Source organism: Eptatretus burgeri, chromosome 4 (assembly GCF_056783735.1).
Source record: "Eptatretus burgeri isolate ZD-2024b chromosome 4, Ebu_testis_v1, whole genome shotgun sequence".
NCBI classification, from domain to species: Eukaryota; Metazoa; Chordata; class Myxini; order Myxiniformes; family Myxinidae; genus Eptatretus; species Eptatretus burgeri.
In genome coordinates this window covers 66910231-66927880 of record NC_140964.1, presented here as the reverse complement: position 1 = coordinate 66927880, position 17650 = coordinate 66910231, and the positions used below count along the sequence as shown (strand labels likewise).

At 45.6% G+C, this 17650-nt stretch overlaps 1 protein-coding gene across 3 annotated transcripts in view; it reads right to left on the bottom strand.

The window, feature by feature from the left end:
* The window catches only part of NXN (nucleoredoxin), a 145731-nt gene that overhangs the window by 84966 nt on the left and 43115 nt on the right, over window positions 1–17650 (bottom strand). For all 3 annotated transcript variants that reach the window (XM_085878516.1, XM_085878517.1, XM_085878518.1), the window contains exon 4: window positions 2837–2937. In XM_085878516.1, coding sequence (XP_085734642.1) covers window positions 2837–2937 — 101 coding nt within the window. The remainder of the gene's footprint in view (window positions 1–2836; window positions 2938–17650) is intronic.

The following is a 17650-nucleotide window of genomic DNA, read 5'->3' as shown; positions in this document are numbered from 1 at the left end:
GGAGAGAGGTTTCAGAGTTCAGACTTGAGATTAGAAAGATGTTGTTTTCTGGCTCTCCTGAGGGTAGACACACATTTGTTCCAAGCTTTATGGAAGGAACTGAGATTACCCTCAGTTGGGTTTTCTTTCAATGAGGCAAAGGCAAGTTGTTTCAGGACAACTGCCTTGCCACAAGCTTCAGTGAACCATGGGTGGGAGGAAGGGTAGGACAACTGAAGATGAGAGTAGATAAATCTGTGCATGAGAGAGAGAGCAAGTTTCTTTGAAATAATTCCAAGGACGAGTTGATGTTTGAGAAAGTAGCGATGGGAGACCAGTTTAGAAGTTTGATGGCTACTTGGAGACCCTGCCAGTCAGCCTGAGTAAAATGCCAGACTCGACGGCACTGAGGTGGTTCTCAAATAACAGCAAGAGATGTTTACTTTGACAAGCACATGGTCAGAAGAACCGATTGCAGTGGAGGAATAACAGCAGATATTTTCAGAGAAATTTGTCAAAATCAGATGCAGAAGAGATGGAGGACCATTGGTTGAGATCCAGGTTGGGAAGTTGACCGATTGAGTCGGTCCCAATGAGTTGCAGAAAGCTTTTGCTGAAGTGCCATGACAGGTGAGAGAGGTACCAACACCCAGCCAACTGGCATGATGACAATTGAAGTCACCACATATGAGGAAGAGAGATCGGATGAGAAGGTAGAAGTTGGTCCACGTTTTTGGATCGTGAGATGTAAATGGAGTCAGCACTGTTTGGTGGACAGTGCAGGACACATACAAACATGAGGTGGGAATGGAGGGAAAGCTGTCGCCAGAGGTATTCCTGGGGGTGTGAGGGCGTGAGGGCAGTGCATGGAGAGTGAGGAATAGAGTCTTTGATGAAGAAAGCAACTCCTCCACCAGGACGAGGCTCAGGTCTGTCATACTGGAGGAGCGAGTAACCAGGGAGAGATACTTGGGAGTCAGAGACGTCTTGAGGGAGGAAAGTTTCTGCAAGGCAGATTATATCTGGTTTGTCAGTGTCAACCTGTATGGAAGGATCTGTCAAGTTTGTGCGAAGGCCCCAGCTATTTGAGGTCCACACTGTTAAGGAAGAGGGAGGGAGGAGGCTTTGGGTACAGGGGAGGGGAGGGAAGGGTAGGACAAGGCCAGATGAGGAGGAGAAAAGGCTCTGTGGCGCTGGGTTGAGGGACAGTGGGGAGTAATAAGAGAGGGGGCAGAACACAGTTGAGGATTTGAGTAGGTCGAGTGATGAGATGGAGGAGAGAGGGCAGGGGAAGGAAGCAGCTTTGTGGATGTGAGGGGGGGAAACTTTGAAAAGGGTGAGCGAGGGGGGTGAATGGAGGAAGAAGGGTGGGTGGGGAGAGTTGAGAGAGAAAGATGAGTGGGGAGTTTTTGAGAAAGGTGGGAGGGAAGCTTAAAGGGGGAAGTGTGAGATGGTTGCTTTGAGAGGGAGGGGTGAGAGGGGTGAATTGGCACTGAAGTTGGAAAAAAGGATGATTGATGGAAAGCGACCATGCATAGCAAACTGGGTTTTTTTAATTTCTCATTCATAAATGCGACTAAAGACATTTCTTGAGGGATGTAATAAAGGTGAATTAAGAGAATGGAGAGAAGAAACATTGTAACAGTTGGACTTTTTAGACAAGGTATGAAGGAAACTGAGAGCAGTCTGTTGAAATAGAAAAAGAGTGGTGAATTATGATACACTAATGAGAACCACACGTGTGAAAGAGAAAGATGCAGCATTATAAGAGACCATTTTTCTTATTAGTGTTATTATTTTTGATAGAGATTGCATAAGATTAGGAAAAGGAAAGGTTGAAGAAAAAATCATGAGGTGAATGGTGAATTTGGATCGGTAAACGCAGAGGGTAGAAACAGATCACATGGTTACGGGAGGTGTATCGTTAAAGTTTATTTATTTATTTGTTTTATTTATTTTTTTAAATAAGCATTGCATAAGATTTGGACAAGGAAAGGTTGCAGTAAAATCGTGGAGATATATGGTGAATTTGGATCGGTAAACGTAGAGTGAAGCTGATGAATCAATGAAAAGTACCAGGAAGAGGGTAGAGAGACACGTGGTTTCAGGAGGTGTATAGTTAGAAAGGATACAAGGATTTTTTTTTGTTTTTGTGATGGATTTTTGTTAATTAGGTAAGATTAGGTAATGGAAGGTTGTCGGAAGAAATTGTGAAGGTAATGGTGAGAGTGGGTCAGCTCAAAAGAAGAAAGATGGTGTGCTGGCTGAAGAAGGAAGAATAAGAATAAGAAGAATAAGAAGGATCGGTGCTCGTGGTTATGAAGGAAGAATGGATTGTTGGGTTTTTTATTTTAATCTAAGTCAAGAAACAGAGGGTGTCATTGGGAGGGATAGATGGGGGGCATGGGAAAAGTGGGGAAAATAGGAATTGATGGTAATAGGGAGAGAATACAATAAAAACGATTGCACATCTGGACGGGAAGGACGGGTAAGCCTCAAGGAACCCGATAAGACAAGGTCGACGAAAACTCACAAAATATCACGATTTTTGAAACAAAATCGAACTAGAAACACACAGTAAACATGTAGGTGAGAATATATGCAATTAAAACGTGACATATAACGACTGGAAACTTAACTTTGAGAAAGTCGGAAGAGACCCCTGAGAGAAGCTGCAGTTGCCCCAAACCTGGAACCGGAGGTCCAAATCCATTCTCTACTTTATATCATCTTTTCAGCCAACTTTACTTTTATCTTCCTTCAATGTCTTCCTTATAGTATATTTCTTTCCCACTCCCTCCTAAATTCTTTCCCAGCATTTGACTCCTTTCTTTCCCACCCATCTCCTTCCTCTCACCTGTCAGAACTTACAAATATGATCTCGAACTTCTTTCCAGCCTCACACACGCGCCGGTACGTCTCGCACAGCATAGGTGTGAACGCCTTGCAAGGAGGGCACTGGGGAAAAAACCCGATGGGGTCACGTTAGCTGGTTGGCTGTAGCAGACATCTTTTCAACAGCCTGTCTCAAAATCGGACAGCGTGAGACAAGTTATTTTTATATCAATAAAACCACTACCATCAGCAGAGCACTCATGTGCGATGAAATGTTGCTCCATGTGGTATGTTAGAAAAGATGGGCACAAACACTGGGAAGAAAAGGCAATCGAGAGAACGTGGCAAGCATGACATGCAATGCCAATTGAACATATATATATATATATATATATATATATATATATATATATATATATATATATATATATATATATATATATATATATATATATATATATATATATATATATATATATATATATATATATATATATATATATATATATAAACGTATTATTATTATTACCGATGTTCACAAGGGATTTTCAAACAAGAATTTTGGATATCATGGAAGTGGCAATGTGCATATCAGGTATGGAAAAACTATAACCAACATACTATTATGCCATCTAACAGAGATCATTTAAAATATATACATATAAAACATAATGCCTATGGCAACTTCATCAGCAGAGGCATAATTATATAATGTAACTTATGTAGCAAATAAATAAATAAAACCGCACAACAAAAATAACAACACTGCATTTAAAAATTGAAAATTAAGACCTTGAGCAAAATGTTGAGATGAATAAGACATCAAAGGAAAAAAAACGAATAATCAGACATTTTGAAAGCAAAGTGTCCCATGAATTATAGTCATATCATCTTTACAACCAATTGCATTGATATTTGTTTACCATTGTGCCATTCAATGGTTTTTACTCACTAGTAAATACCCATTCCCTCTGGGATCGTGACTCGGTGAAGACAACGGAATTATTTTTATTATTGTACACAGCAGAAACCGCTACATTAAAGCAAGAGATCCCATTTCTTCACATGATGGATGGACGGATTCATCTCCTTTTAGTAATAATTACACTCGATCCCTCCAGGAGTGAAATAATTTGTCAATACCCACTCCCTCTGGCAGGGGTCAGGAGTTAAAACACTTGCACTATTCTCCGTATACAGGCGAAAATCGTAAGTAGTCTTCACCGGGGTGGGTGGGTGAGGGGAAGTGAGGTGGGTAATTATTTTGTGCCCACGACCTGACGCTGGGTACCCCAAGCAAGTTTGCGAAATTTGATTTGAAATTGGCCAAGCCATTTTTGATTATATAATGATCAGACGTACACTTACATACATAAGGCCCGGTCACACCTTGACGTTTTAGCCAACGTATGCCGATTTTTGAATTTTTTTTCTAAAACGCTGGCAAACGTTGAATACGTTATGGGTAAGTTTTGATAACATTAAGAGCACGCTGGCATACGTCGTAGTACGTTGCCATAAGTCGTTGTACGTTGGCTTTAAACGTTGTACTTTTCGGTTGTCCTCAAATTTTTTCATGCTCGAAATTTCACAACGTATGCCGGCGTATGACTCACACGTTCCACTACGCTGGCCACAAGTTGTATGCACGGTCTGCGATCGTTGACAGACGTCAACACATGCTACTTGTAAGTTAATCATAAGTTGAGACACGCCGAGGTAATGTTTAGCGTACCCGAAACTTATTTCTAACCTATGATTAACGTGTTGTTGGCACGTTACGCGATCGTTGCCACCACGTCGACAGACGTTACTTTTAAGTTACTCATAGGCTGAAAGACGTCGGTATAATGGATCGTCCTTGCGTCAGCGTCCACGGCCACGGCCAGGACACTTATTTGCAGCATTCTTCAAACTTTTCTTCGGCATGACGAGGATGTTCACACTTCGATGTCTAGCTTGGCTATGATTCCAATTGTCCATCGGCAGCGTCGATTTAAAATAGTCGAGTTTGAGCGTTTTAACACGTTCAGAAAAAACGCTTCAAATTTCCAAACCCCAGCGTCAAAAAAACAAAACAAAAAAAAACAAAAAAAAAAAACAAAGGCGAGTGACAGCAATTTAAATCGTTCATTGTAAACAATGAAACTAGCTGAGTGGTACCATTTCAAAGTCGTTGAGTGTAAAAAAATCCAATTGTTGAGCGCAAGCGTCTACTTTCAATAGTGGAGATGCAGCCATTTAAATCGTTGAGTGGCAGCCTATGAACCTACCCGTGGACACGCGGACGCAAGGACGATCCATCATAACCCACACCCTCCCCCTCACACCCACCTACTACTGCCAACATGAACAAACTACTACTAATACTCATACTAATACTGATACTGATACTGTTACTGCTGACATGGACATCAACTCAAAAAGGACTCGAAAACACTGTTGGGTTCCCCTTTTATGAACACCATTTTTATATACCAATTCCCAAAACCGCTGGGAACACATCTTTATATGGCAGTTGTAAGCGAGAAACACATTCATTTATTTTTTTTTTTGTCGACCGGAAGACGTCATTGGAATACGTCTACATACGTCGATGTGTGTTGGGACTACGTAAATAATTAGTTCAAAGCACGTCAAACATAAGTTAGAAATAAGTTTCGCGTAAAAAAGACATTACCGCGACGTGTTTCGACTTATGAGTAGCTTATAAGTAGCCTTTGTGGACATGTGTAAGCGTCCACATATCGTGTGTAAAACTTATCCTCATCGCATGCGAACGTGTGTCATACGCCGAGTAAGTCGTAAAATTTTGAACATGTTCAAAATTTCTTGACGTACTCTACTTACTACGACTTATGATAGCGTATTTAGCGTTCTACTCGCGCATACCAGACTTACCCATACCGTATTCGACGTGCCCCAACGTTTTAGACACATTTTTTGTTACGTCGGCATACGCTGGCAAGATCGCCAAGGTGTGACCGCGATGTTGACACTTCCATTTCTACGGCAGTTATGATTCGAATCGTTGTGCGTCAGCCTTTTAATAGGCTACGTCACGACATCGTCAGCGATGCGTGCAACGCGCTTTGCCTGAGTTAGACTATCGTTGGGCATCGGTTGTGTAGGCCGACAACAGGTTCAGCATTCGTTGGTATAAGTTATCTATAACACAACGAAACGTTCTGTGTAGTTACCAATGCGTTATACATAAGACCAAGTCGCTATGAATACGTCCGAATCTTTAAAAAAAAACATCAAAAGTTCAACGTAAGCCAGCGTTTTACATACATTTAAACACGTTGCCATCGCTGGCTAAAACGTCAAGGTGTGACCGGGCCTATACCTACACGCATCCAGAGAATTACCTCATTTTAGTATAATGAAGCCTTTGCATTGTTCCCAGATTAAATGGAGCGTAGCAACAATAACAGTTTTGATTCGGTTGATATATGAGCAAACTGGCATCCAGGAAACCAAAGAGCCTTGACCTCTAATCCAGCATCATGCTGTGCCACTTAGCATTACAAGCTAAAGGGCTCTGTTCCAAATTAGAACATTTATAATAACACTTTGTCAACGGCTCCACTTGAAAATCCTGTCTTTCAACCTACCTAAATTCACAAGAATGCCGTTTATCCATATCAATCAACATTATCAGACAAGTAGCAGGATGACTCCTTTACACCATTGATGCACTTAACAGTTATTTTTGAGAACCAATTTTGGGGATTTGGAAATGGATTGTCATCAAACAATAAATCAATTTCTGGAAAAAATAAAAATCAAGAGGATATAAATAGCCCATTTGCTTTATAGCCAAATGATTAATTTTTAAACCTTGTACAGTATAGGATTAAATGCCATCAATGAAGCTCAAAATCATCTAAACATCCACAAATAAAGTGAAGTTTACAGTGGTGGAGCAGTGACCTTGAAGAAGAACCAAAGTCATGCCATGATGAAGATCGAAAGAGACCGACGACAATCTCCCCAAAATTGTTCACTCATACATGCCCAGGAGTGTTCCAACATTCCAACAGCTAAATTGCAGAAATAAAGGAATAAATGTCAGCATTTAAAGACTAAACCACTGATGCTTCACAGACCTTGTCATTTTAATTTCAAATAATGGAAAAATTAAAATGACGATGGAAGACCTCAATTTAGAGAGTTGGATCAGACTAAAAATGAACATGGCGAAGATAAAACTCATTTATGCAAGAAACTCAACCGTTAACGCAAGAAATTTAAAGTTGTCAGTTATTGCGATTACTAACCATTATTGAAATGTAGAAACCAGGGATTATCACGATTACTTCGGTCTTCGGCAAACTCACGAAAATGGATGCAGATCATTTTGTGGTAGTGGAGAGACATACGAGAGCAGCATTTAGAAAATTTAATGTTATTGCCTTGACATCTAAAAAAGAAAGTTAGCAATCAACGTATAATAGCAGTGATATGTAGTCTCAGACAAGGAATTTGGAAGAAAACAAATTGATCACAATGCAAAGAAACAAAAATGGAAAGATATTTCGTTGACAAAACAAAAAGAGACAAGAAGAGAAGCCGATGGATCAGACAGAAAATGAAATGAAATGACATAATGCTCACAATAAAAAAAAAAAACGTAAATGGAACTGGCCTGGACCAAAGATTACATGGCGAGACAAGATTGAAAAATTCATGGCTGTGCAAGAGCCCTGAATTGCAGAGAACAGAAAATAATGGACCGTGTTGAGAGAGGCCTTCGTTCTGCAGTGGACTCATTGCAATCTCATCAAATCATCATTTTTGGGGGGTTGTTTTGAGGACATTTTAATGACATCTCAGAGTTTGATGGGTTCCTGGTTGAAGGAAATAGAATTAAGGATTTTAATTGTAAGTTTCTGGAAACCAATCTTGTTGAAAGAAAATCATCATGTCACTTTCAGATTGATGGTAAAAACCCAGCTGACTCATTCATGACTTCAACATTTGCCTGCTCCACCTGGTGTAGTCAACATACGGTATGATGTCAATCGACAGAAAGTGCTTGGCTTAGTACCCTCAGGGCAACATGGGATGGGCACAAAAATGCTACTTGTAAAAAGGCAGTGATGCTCAAACCCCCTCACCCCTCCCTTTTCCCCTCATAACAACAGAAAAAAGAAAAGAAACGAGGATGTAACTAAGAATCAAAAAAAACTTCAAAATGACATAACAATAACCAATTGTGCTCTATGGTTTTAATATTCGATGGCCCTCTGCAAACACGTATTTGGGCCTAAAACGCCATGGAAATCAAGGCTTTCAAGTTTGTTGGAATCTCTTGCGGTGAAGTGGAGTCCATGGGACTATCACATTACCATCACCGACAGGTTGGTGGTCTTTCTGTCTTCTTCTGCCTCATTTCTGGTCTTGCACCCTCTCCCCTCCCACCCTCCAGTGCTTTGTCCCACCCCCAGGTATCTGCAGGACGCACACTGTCCATCTGCGAGTTAAACTGCCTAAATCCAGAACCACTGCTCACCTCCCCTCATTTATTCCTCTTTTTCCCCACCTGTGGAACCACCTTTAATACTGTATTCATTATCATTCTTCTCTCCAGGTCTTCAAATCAGCGGTTCACCATCATTTCAAGTCATCCCCCACCTAAAACCATGATCTTTTCGACACCCGTTAAACCACCCCACAACCCACCCAAAATTTTGCTTTTATATATCCATCTTGTCCACCCCTACCCCTTATCATTACCTGGATCCCTTGTTTGTCCGTCTCCATCTACTTTCTCCCTCCTGTTGGCATTTCCCCTTTATCCTGCTGTTCCCTTTATGTTGTCCTGACCTGATCTGTGTCTGAGCTATTCCACGAACCTTGACCATGTATATTAACAAGAAGAAAATATACCATCAGAGATGAGGAATCCCCCGCCATTGAAAAATAATTGAAATCAGATAAGCGGTTTTCCATTTATTACAAAAAACATTTTTCAAGATGACCGCCCGTCGGCCATCTTGGATCTGGCCATGCCCAAAATCAATAGGGTTCTTCCTTTTCAGGTGGTACATGAGTGACCCAAATTTCAAATCGATATGGCGCACAGTTTATGAGTTATCGCACTCACAGCTATAAATGTTGACGCCCAGCCAGCCGGACGGACGGACAGCCGGACGGACAACCCGGGTGACAACAATATCCCCCTTCCGCCACACGACGGGGGATAAAAAAGAAAAAAAAAAAAAAGACATTTAGCTTCATGAATGGTAGATGCCCGATGAAGCAAAATCACTTTAAAATATCTTTGGTTTGCACATCCAACTATAAAGCAGTTATTGCAAAAAATCTAATATATGAAGCTCAAGTCGTGTGTGTTGGTTTATACATGCTTCGAAAACTAAAAAATTATTGAACCAAATTTTGCATATTGTCTAAGGGTCTCCCAAGTGTGGTTTCTGTTGGAGTGGCGTATCTGGGGTTCAGACCACAATTCTCTCTATATAAATATTGTTACGTTTGTGGGGGAGTTAGATATCACCTTCGAACAGATAGGAATGTATCGAGTAGCATGGTCTGTGTACGAGTAGTTAGCCAATCTCAATGTAGTAAGTAAGGAAATGTCAGCTTAAGGATCGTCTTCTTTGAATGTGTACCATACAAGGCGTGGTGCGTGGTAATAATTAGTTCAGGATTATGGTTAAGGAAATTGTGCATATAATCCCTTTGTAAACATCTACTGGGGACATCAGGAGATGGTGTAAGAAAGGAGGGGAGGAGCTATGAATGCTTCCATGGGTGGAGATATGAACGCCTTCATGGGGTGGAGCATTTCCTGGGGAGAAGAGGGAGGAGCAGTAGGGCATGTCTGAGAGGTTTGTGAAGGAGGAGGAGAAAAAAGGTTCTGAGGAGAAACAATTGTGAGGAGAGCTTTCTCTGAGATAATCTACCTGCCTCTGCCCGTTTTCGCTGCCGTCCATCGTCCCTGAATCCTGCCGTATGCCATCACCGCCTGTTCATCTCCCCCATCGTCTGCTCATCCACCAGCAGCTGAGTCCCCTGGTTTTGTCCCTTTCCAGTCTATGATTGAGTCCAGAGTGAGGCGCATTAGTTTCTTTAGATTTCTTTTATGCTCGTTGCATATAATCATATCTGAATTGCATTTCTCTCCTCTCCTCCTCCCAAACCGCCGTCATATTCCTTTCATCGGGTCAATCTTCCCCTAGGTGTTTGTGTTATGGGAAATAAACCTGTTGGTTTTGCAAGAGCTAAGGTTCTCATGTCTCTCCGAAGTTCTCGCACACGCAAACCCGCCATTAATTCGGAACATCTCCACAGCAGTTAAAACTGTTCGATACATCACGGGATTTTAACCTCCCGCCGCAACAAGCTCAATGGCAGTTGACGCTACAATATGTATTGTGCAACACCACCTAATGGTATCCGGTATAACAAATATCATAAAGAAATGGTGATGTTGAAATCTGAGTGAGAATAATTTGAATTTTTCAAAATGTTTCATTTCTCTCATTTTAAGCGGACTTTTAAACCAAAGCATCCAACACTGAGCTTTGCAGCGAAGTGCAAGTGATTTCCCCACATGCCATGTAGCAGCCATATTTTGCTTGTATAAGCAGTAATGATCTTTGATGAAGATTATGTTATCTGATTTCCAAGCAGATGGAAGATGACCTTGGGCAAATTATAGAGTGAATAGAGCAGGGCGACTTATGTCAGGTGAGGTATGAGAGCATGCGGCAGAGCAGCTTGTCGCTGTGTCCACTTTCCGCTGATATTCCAGGTGCCTCCGTCTGGCCATCCCTCTGGCAGATGCCTGGCCCATCCCAATCTCCTTGAGATGCTGATCAACCTGCTGCAACCACGAGGCACGTGGTCGGCCCAAGTGGCCTCCTCCACTTAAGAGACTCCGTCGCCGAGAAAATCTGGTGAGCGGAATCAGTGTCAGGCAAACAAGCCACGTGTCCATTCAGCCGCAGCTAATGCTCATGGACTAGACAGTTAACAAATGTCATTTGAATCTCTCTCAGCAACCGCTCATTGGACACAAAGTCCGACCAGCAATAGCCAAGGATTCTCCAAAGAGACCTGGTACCAAAGAAATTAAGTCTCCATCTCAGATCCCTGGTCAGAGACCAAGTCTCACATCCGTAGAGCAAGACTGGAAGCACCAAGTACCTGAAGACTCAGACTTTGTCCTCCTGCACAGTTACCGGCAGCACCACACCACATGATCCCGTGAATCCATGATTCCACAGGCCCGAACGAGACGTTGTCGTGATCCCGTCTGTTTAAGATCTTCCAGCACGGAATACTGACGTTAATGTCCGAGCTTCAAGCAGTCCACGTGTGGACAAAGAGAACAACAAAACACACCACTGTGTTTTGAATCGGCCTCGAGGGGTATGCACGATATTTTATTGGCTCGATCTCAAAAACGGCTGGGAACAGAATTGAATACACAGCACAAAAAAACCTGCCAGAACTCTTGGCAACAATAGAGTTCCAAAAACAGGTTGTACAACTCACAGCTCCGCTCGACGATAGCCGGGAATAACGATCACACTCGTCCCGATTTAACTCAATCCTTTAGACGGAGCTACCAACGATCAGCGCGAAAGTGCTGTCGAGAGTCTTAAAAATCACTTGAAATCGCATTCAACCATGCGATTCGGAGCGCTTGATATATTTTCCCACTCGCGATCTTAGAGCCACGTCTGTCGCCGACAATGGCGCCCCGGCTCTGACGCGGCCCACCCACCACGTGCCGACTAGCCAACCAATGAGTGGGAGCCTGAAAAAGGTCACGTGACGTTGTGGGCGGGACACTAAATTTGGTGAGAACATGGTTTTTCTCACAGTCCTCCCCACCTAAAGTAAACCCGTCGGATAGACGGCGTTTTGAAACCAGTTATTGTACTAGTTGCAAATCACAAGGCAATATGATGGCGGTGATCGTTAACATTCTTGTACAATAAACAATGTTCATCCACAACACAATATTAAACACACTACACCACATTAATATCTACCCCACCATATTTACCCATCGCCCGCACCATGATAGAGAGACAAAGGGAACTAAACTTAAGTTGGGGAAAGCGTTTACAGGAGGGGAAACAGACCGAGGAGCAAGGCTCCTTCGGGAGAAACAAAGGGCTTAACTTAACTTTGGTGCTCCCTGTCTACTAGATGGCGACTAAGGAGGTCAGCTCGTCTGTTCTCCACTCCTTTCACGTGTTTGACTGTGAGGTCGTATTCTCAGAGGAGAAGCGCCCAGCGCAGAATACGCTGGTTGGAGGTTTTGGCTTGGCTGAGCCAACCGAGCAGGTGGTGGTCGCTGTAGATGGTGATGGGCCCATGGCCAATGTAGACAGCGAATACCTGGATTGCCGCCATGATAGCGAGGAGCTGCTTCTCCACGGTACTGTAGTTCCGCTCCCTGGGCCACTCCGACATGACCCGAGGAAATACTGTCATGGGCCAATTGCATGACTGACTGACGATGCCTCCCCGGTACGACAACTTGGTGTCGTACCTTCCACGTCTGGGTGAAGGACATGTTCTTGGGGGAATATTTATGCATCAGCACGCTGCACCATTCACATAGTAGCCTGTTCGACCAGGCCCGGAGTCTTCTCCCATTTCCCAGAGGATGGCAAGGGTGGGATCGAAGTGCTGATCCTCCACTAGACTGGTTACCTCAGACAATGCGGGAGTGACCTCAGGCACAGAACTGGGGTTGCTAACCACCTCGGAGGACTGATCCCCCTCACCGGATTGGCCGACCGGCGAACAAGTAGCTGGGGTCCCCGTTGTCACAGACGGAAACGGTCCATGAGGAGCCCGGCTCCTGAGGTCGGCCTGACTGGAGGCTCGGGTGGACTTCAGTCGAAGCAACGTCACCCTCGGAGGCTGGAGTCGAGGGGCGAGGCTCCTCGGGCCAGAGTGAAGATATGTCTGACTCCGCCACTCTCTCCGCCTGTTTGCTTTGGGATCTAGTGACCACCCCACAGGTCAGAGTCAATAACTCCTCCCTGGCCATTGCATCATTGCCAATCAGCAAGGATACCCCTGGTACCGGGTAGTAGGGTACCACCGCACAGGTCATCGGACCCATAAAAATGTCACTCTGGACCTCGATGAGAGCAAGGGGATACCAGCCAGGAACCTGGTTAATGCCCCGAAGGACGATATACTCGCCGGTATAATGCATCTGAGAGGCCGGAACTACGCCCGCCCGGAGAACACACAGCGTCGCCCCAGTATCCCGAAGGTATTGGGCCTTAAACTTCACCACCGAATCAGGGCCACCCACTAAGGCTGTCCCTGAATAACCCTGATGCAGAGGATGAATGGTATTAGCCTCGGTGGCAGTGACCTCTGTCACCGATGCTACCATCATGCACGAGAGCCCAGTTGATGACCTCCACTGACCTCCCTCCAATGTAACAACCAGGTTGCCTCGATAGGCCGGACTAGCTGGGTTAGAGAAACATCGGTCTCCACCGTGCCCCATGGGTTGCCTCGATAGGCCGGACTAGCTGGGTTAGAGAAACGGCGGTCTCCACCGTGCCCCACGCGTTTGCAGAAATCGCACAGGGCCGTGCCCTGGCCTGCAGTTCGCGACCGCCACCAGTGGAGGGCATCGGAGAAATCTTCCCCTCGATCCAGCCGCCGGGCAGACGGTGGACGGTCTTGACCGCAGAATCCTCCGTCTTACGACGCGACTCCGTGGCTTGCAACATTTTGCACGCCAAAACATGTTTATCAATAAGCTTGACGCAGTCTGACAAGGAAACAGTGTCTCTATAGACAAGAAACAACGCCAAGTCCGGCGGAAGCTGTTGATCGATATGGTAACGCACCAGGAGTTCCGCAACCGCTGGAGGTAACTCAACGCTGCTCCCCTCGAACCATCTCTGCAGCTGTTCCAACAAAACCCGCAAATGTTCCTCATAGGTTTGACTAGACTGACGAGTCAAACTGAAAAAATTATGCCTATAAATACACGGAGACACCGCATCGGCGTTCAAAATCTCGGCCTTCAACTTCCAGTATTTGTTTACGTCCTCGGTTGCCATCCTCGCATATACCCTCCTTCGCCTTTTCAGATAGATGGCGAACATGATGGCCGACCCACAAGCTCTCATCAATGCCACCGGAAGTCAACAACTTCTCCGCCATCTCCAGATACGTTTCTGGCCTCGTGTCTCCTGTCCAGTCCGGCAAACGAACATGAACAATTTCCGGGACTGGTGCAGCAGACACATCTGCCCGCTGTCGTTCAGTCAACATTCGCCACTCATGCTCTCTGACACATTCAGCCTCTGCCCTTTCAGCTATCACTGCGTCATGCTCCCTGAGTCGCTCAGCCTCTGCCCTGAGTCGCTCAGCCTCTGCCCTGTTATACATGTCGAGTTGTTGAACCGGGGTCAGCCTGGACCAGAAGGTCGAACGCATTCATTTAGTCACGATGGGATCGCTCCCTAACATATCGGGTTCAGTGACCGGGTCAAGGCTGATTGCGTCGCTCACATCGACACCCACGTGACTGTCAACATGATCACGTTGATCTCTCACGTCTCCAGCCGACATGGTTTGGCTACGAGTTATCATACGATAAGGGCACAAAACACTAAGTCTAAAAGGAGGCTGGGTCGAAATATTTCAGCAATATCTTTCACCACATGGGACGGGGCAATTCACACAGGGAAGGCAAACAATATTGGGGTGATACACGTAATTCGCACACATCGCTCTGTTGGGGAAATACGACACGAAATACCCAATATCACCACCGCACATCAAATTGCCAATGAAAAATGCAACGTACATAAAACTCACGTTTTTTTTGTTGTTGTTGGCCGATGACTGGCGTAAACACAAGATAGCGTCCTATGGTGAGAAAATCCCTCCAAGATGGCGTCTGCTGGTGAGAAGGTTCCTCCAAGATGGCGTCTGCTGGTGAGAAGGTTCCTCCAAGATGGCGTCTGCTGGTGAGAAGGTTCCTCCAAGATGGCGTCTGCTGGTGAGAAGGTTCCTCCAAGATGGCGTCTGCTGGTGAGAAGGTTCCTCCAAGATGGCGTCTGCTGGTGAGAAGGTTCCTCCAAGATGGCGTCTGCTGGTGAGAAGGTTCCTCCAAGATGGCGTCTGCTGGTGAGAAGGTTCCTCCAAGATGGCGTCTGCTGGTGAGAAGGTTCCTCCAAGATGGCGTCTGCTGGTGAGAAGGTTCCTCCAAGATGGCGTCTGCTGGTGAGAAGGTTCCTCCAAGATGGCGTCTGCTGGTGAGAAGGTTCCTCCAAGATGGCGTCTGCTGGTGAGAAGGTTCCTCCAAGATGGCGTCTGCTGGTGAGAAGGTTCCTCCAAGATGGCGTCTGCTGGTGAGAAGGTTCCTCCAAGATGGCGTCTGCTGGTGAGAAGGTTCCTCCAAGATGGCGTCTGCTGGTGAGAAGGTTCCTCCAAGATGGCGTCTGCTGGTGAGAAGGTTCCTCCAAGATGGCGTCTGCTGGTGAGAAGGTTCCTCCAAGATGGCGTCTGCTGGTGAGAAGGTTCCTCCAAGATGGCATCTGCTGGTGAGAAGGTTCCTCCAAGATGGCGTCTGCTGGTGAGAAGGTTCCTCCAAGATGGCGTCTGCTGGTGAGAAGGTTCCTCCAAGATGGCATCTGCTGGTGAGAAGGTTCCTCCAAGATGGCGTCTGCTGGTGAGAAGGTTCCTCCAAGATGGCGTCTGCTGGTGAGAAGGTTCCTCCAAGATGGCGTCTGCTGGTGAGAAGGTTCCTCCAAGATGGCGTCTGCTGGTGAGAAGGTTCCTCCAAGATGGCGTCTGCTGGTGAGAAGGTTCCTCCAAGATGGCGTCTGCTGGTGAGAAGGTTCCTCCAAGATGGCGTCTGCTGGTGAGAAGGTTCCTCCAAGATGGCGTCTGCTGGTGAGAAGGTTCCTCCAAGATGGCGTCTGCTGGTGAGAAGGTTCCTCCAAGATGGCGTCTGCTGGTGAGAAGGTTCCTCCAAGATGGCGTCTGCTGGTGAGAAGGTTCCTCCAAGATGGCGTCTGCTGGTGAGAAGGTTCCTCCAAGATGGCGTCTGCTGGTGAGACGGTTCCTCCAAGATGGCGTCTGCTGGTGAGAAGGTTCCTCCAAGATGGCGTCTGCTGGTGAGACGGTTCCTCCAAGATGGCGTCTGCTGGTGAGAAGGTTCCTCCAAGATGGCATTCGCTGGTGAGGGAACGATAATCAGATGAAGGAAGATAGCGACCCACTTTGGAATTTCTGTCTCAGTTCGAATTGTCTCTTACTTGAACGATCCCGGACGAGGCCCCATTTGTGATCCCGTCTGTTTAAGATCTTCCAGCACGGAATACTGACGTTAATGTCCGAGCTTCAAGCAGTCCACGTGTGGACAAAGAGAACAACAAAACACACCACTGTGTTTCGAATCGGCCTCTAGGGGTAGGCACGATATTTTATTGGCTCGATCTCAAAAACGGTTGGTAACAGAATTGAATACACAGCACAAAAAACCTGCCAGAACTCTTGGCAACAATAGAGTTCCAAAAACAGGTTGTACAACTCACAGCTCCGCTCGACGATAGCCGGGAATAATGATCACACTCGTCCGGATTTAACTCAATCCTTTAGATGGAGCTATCAACGATCAGCGCGACAGTGCTGTCGAGAGTCTTAAAAATCACTTGAAATCGCATTCAACCATGCGATTCGGAGTGCTTGATATATTTTCCCACTCGCGATCTTAGAGCCACGTCTGTCGCCGACAATGGCACCCCGGCTCTGACGCGGCCCACCCACCACGTGCCGACTAGCCAACCAATGAGTGGGAGCCTGAAAAAAAGGTCACGTGACGTTGTGGGCGGGACACTAAATTTGGTGAGAACATGGTTTTTCTCACGTCTATTGACCTCTGGCTCACAGCCAGCAGAGACATGAATATCAATGCCAAGTACGTGAATCTCTCCGTAACATCAACATCCTCAATAAAAACAGATACAGACAAGACAACAGATTCAAAGATGTCAATGAAAGCCTGGATTTTACTTTTGACCCAGGAATCCCAGAATCCCAGCTGCTCCGACTCCTCATTCAGCACCTCAATGGCTCCCAAAAGGATATCTAAAGTCTCCGCAAACATGACTGTATCATCTGCGAAATCAAGATCGGAGATCTTGACATTCCCAAATGATGTAACACAGCTTGATCTCTCCGACATCCTCCCCAGAGTCCAGTCCATGCAAGCGCTGAAAAGTGTGAGTGCCAGTACACAACCCTGACGAATCCCAGTAACAACTGGAAATAAGTCGGAGATGGTATCAACCAATCTCAAGCACTCTCAGAACCAGTGTATAGTTCAGACATCAGGTTGATCAGTTTTAGTGGCACCCCACGAAGACCAAGAATCCTCCAGAGGACATCCCGATTCACTGAATCGAACGCTTCACAGAGATCAACATAAGCTGCAAACAGCCCTTGCCAAAACGCTCCTGCATTCAGTGAGGATGCTGATGCTCTGGATGCTGGTGCTCAAGCAGTTGGTGGCGAACCCTATCAATAATTAGCCAAGCAAAGACCTTGCCCGGAACTGAGAACAGCGTCACCCCTCAGTAGTTGTTTCAGTCTCGGAGATCACCTTTCCCTTTCCAGAGAGGGACAACAAGGCCACTCTTCCAGTCAGTTGGGATTACGCCTGTGTTCCTGGCAGACCACAGAACTGCATGCAATGATACGAGTACAGCATTTTCACTAGCCTTGAGAAGTTCAGCATGGATGCCACAGATCCCAGGAGCTTCACTCATTTCAACCAGTTCACCGCAGTCTGCGTTTCGAC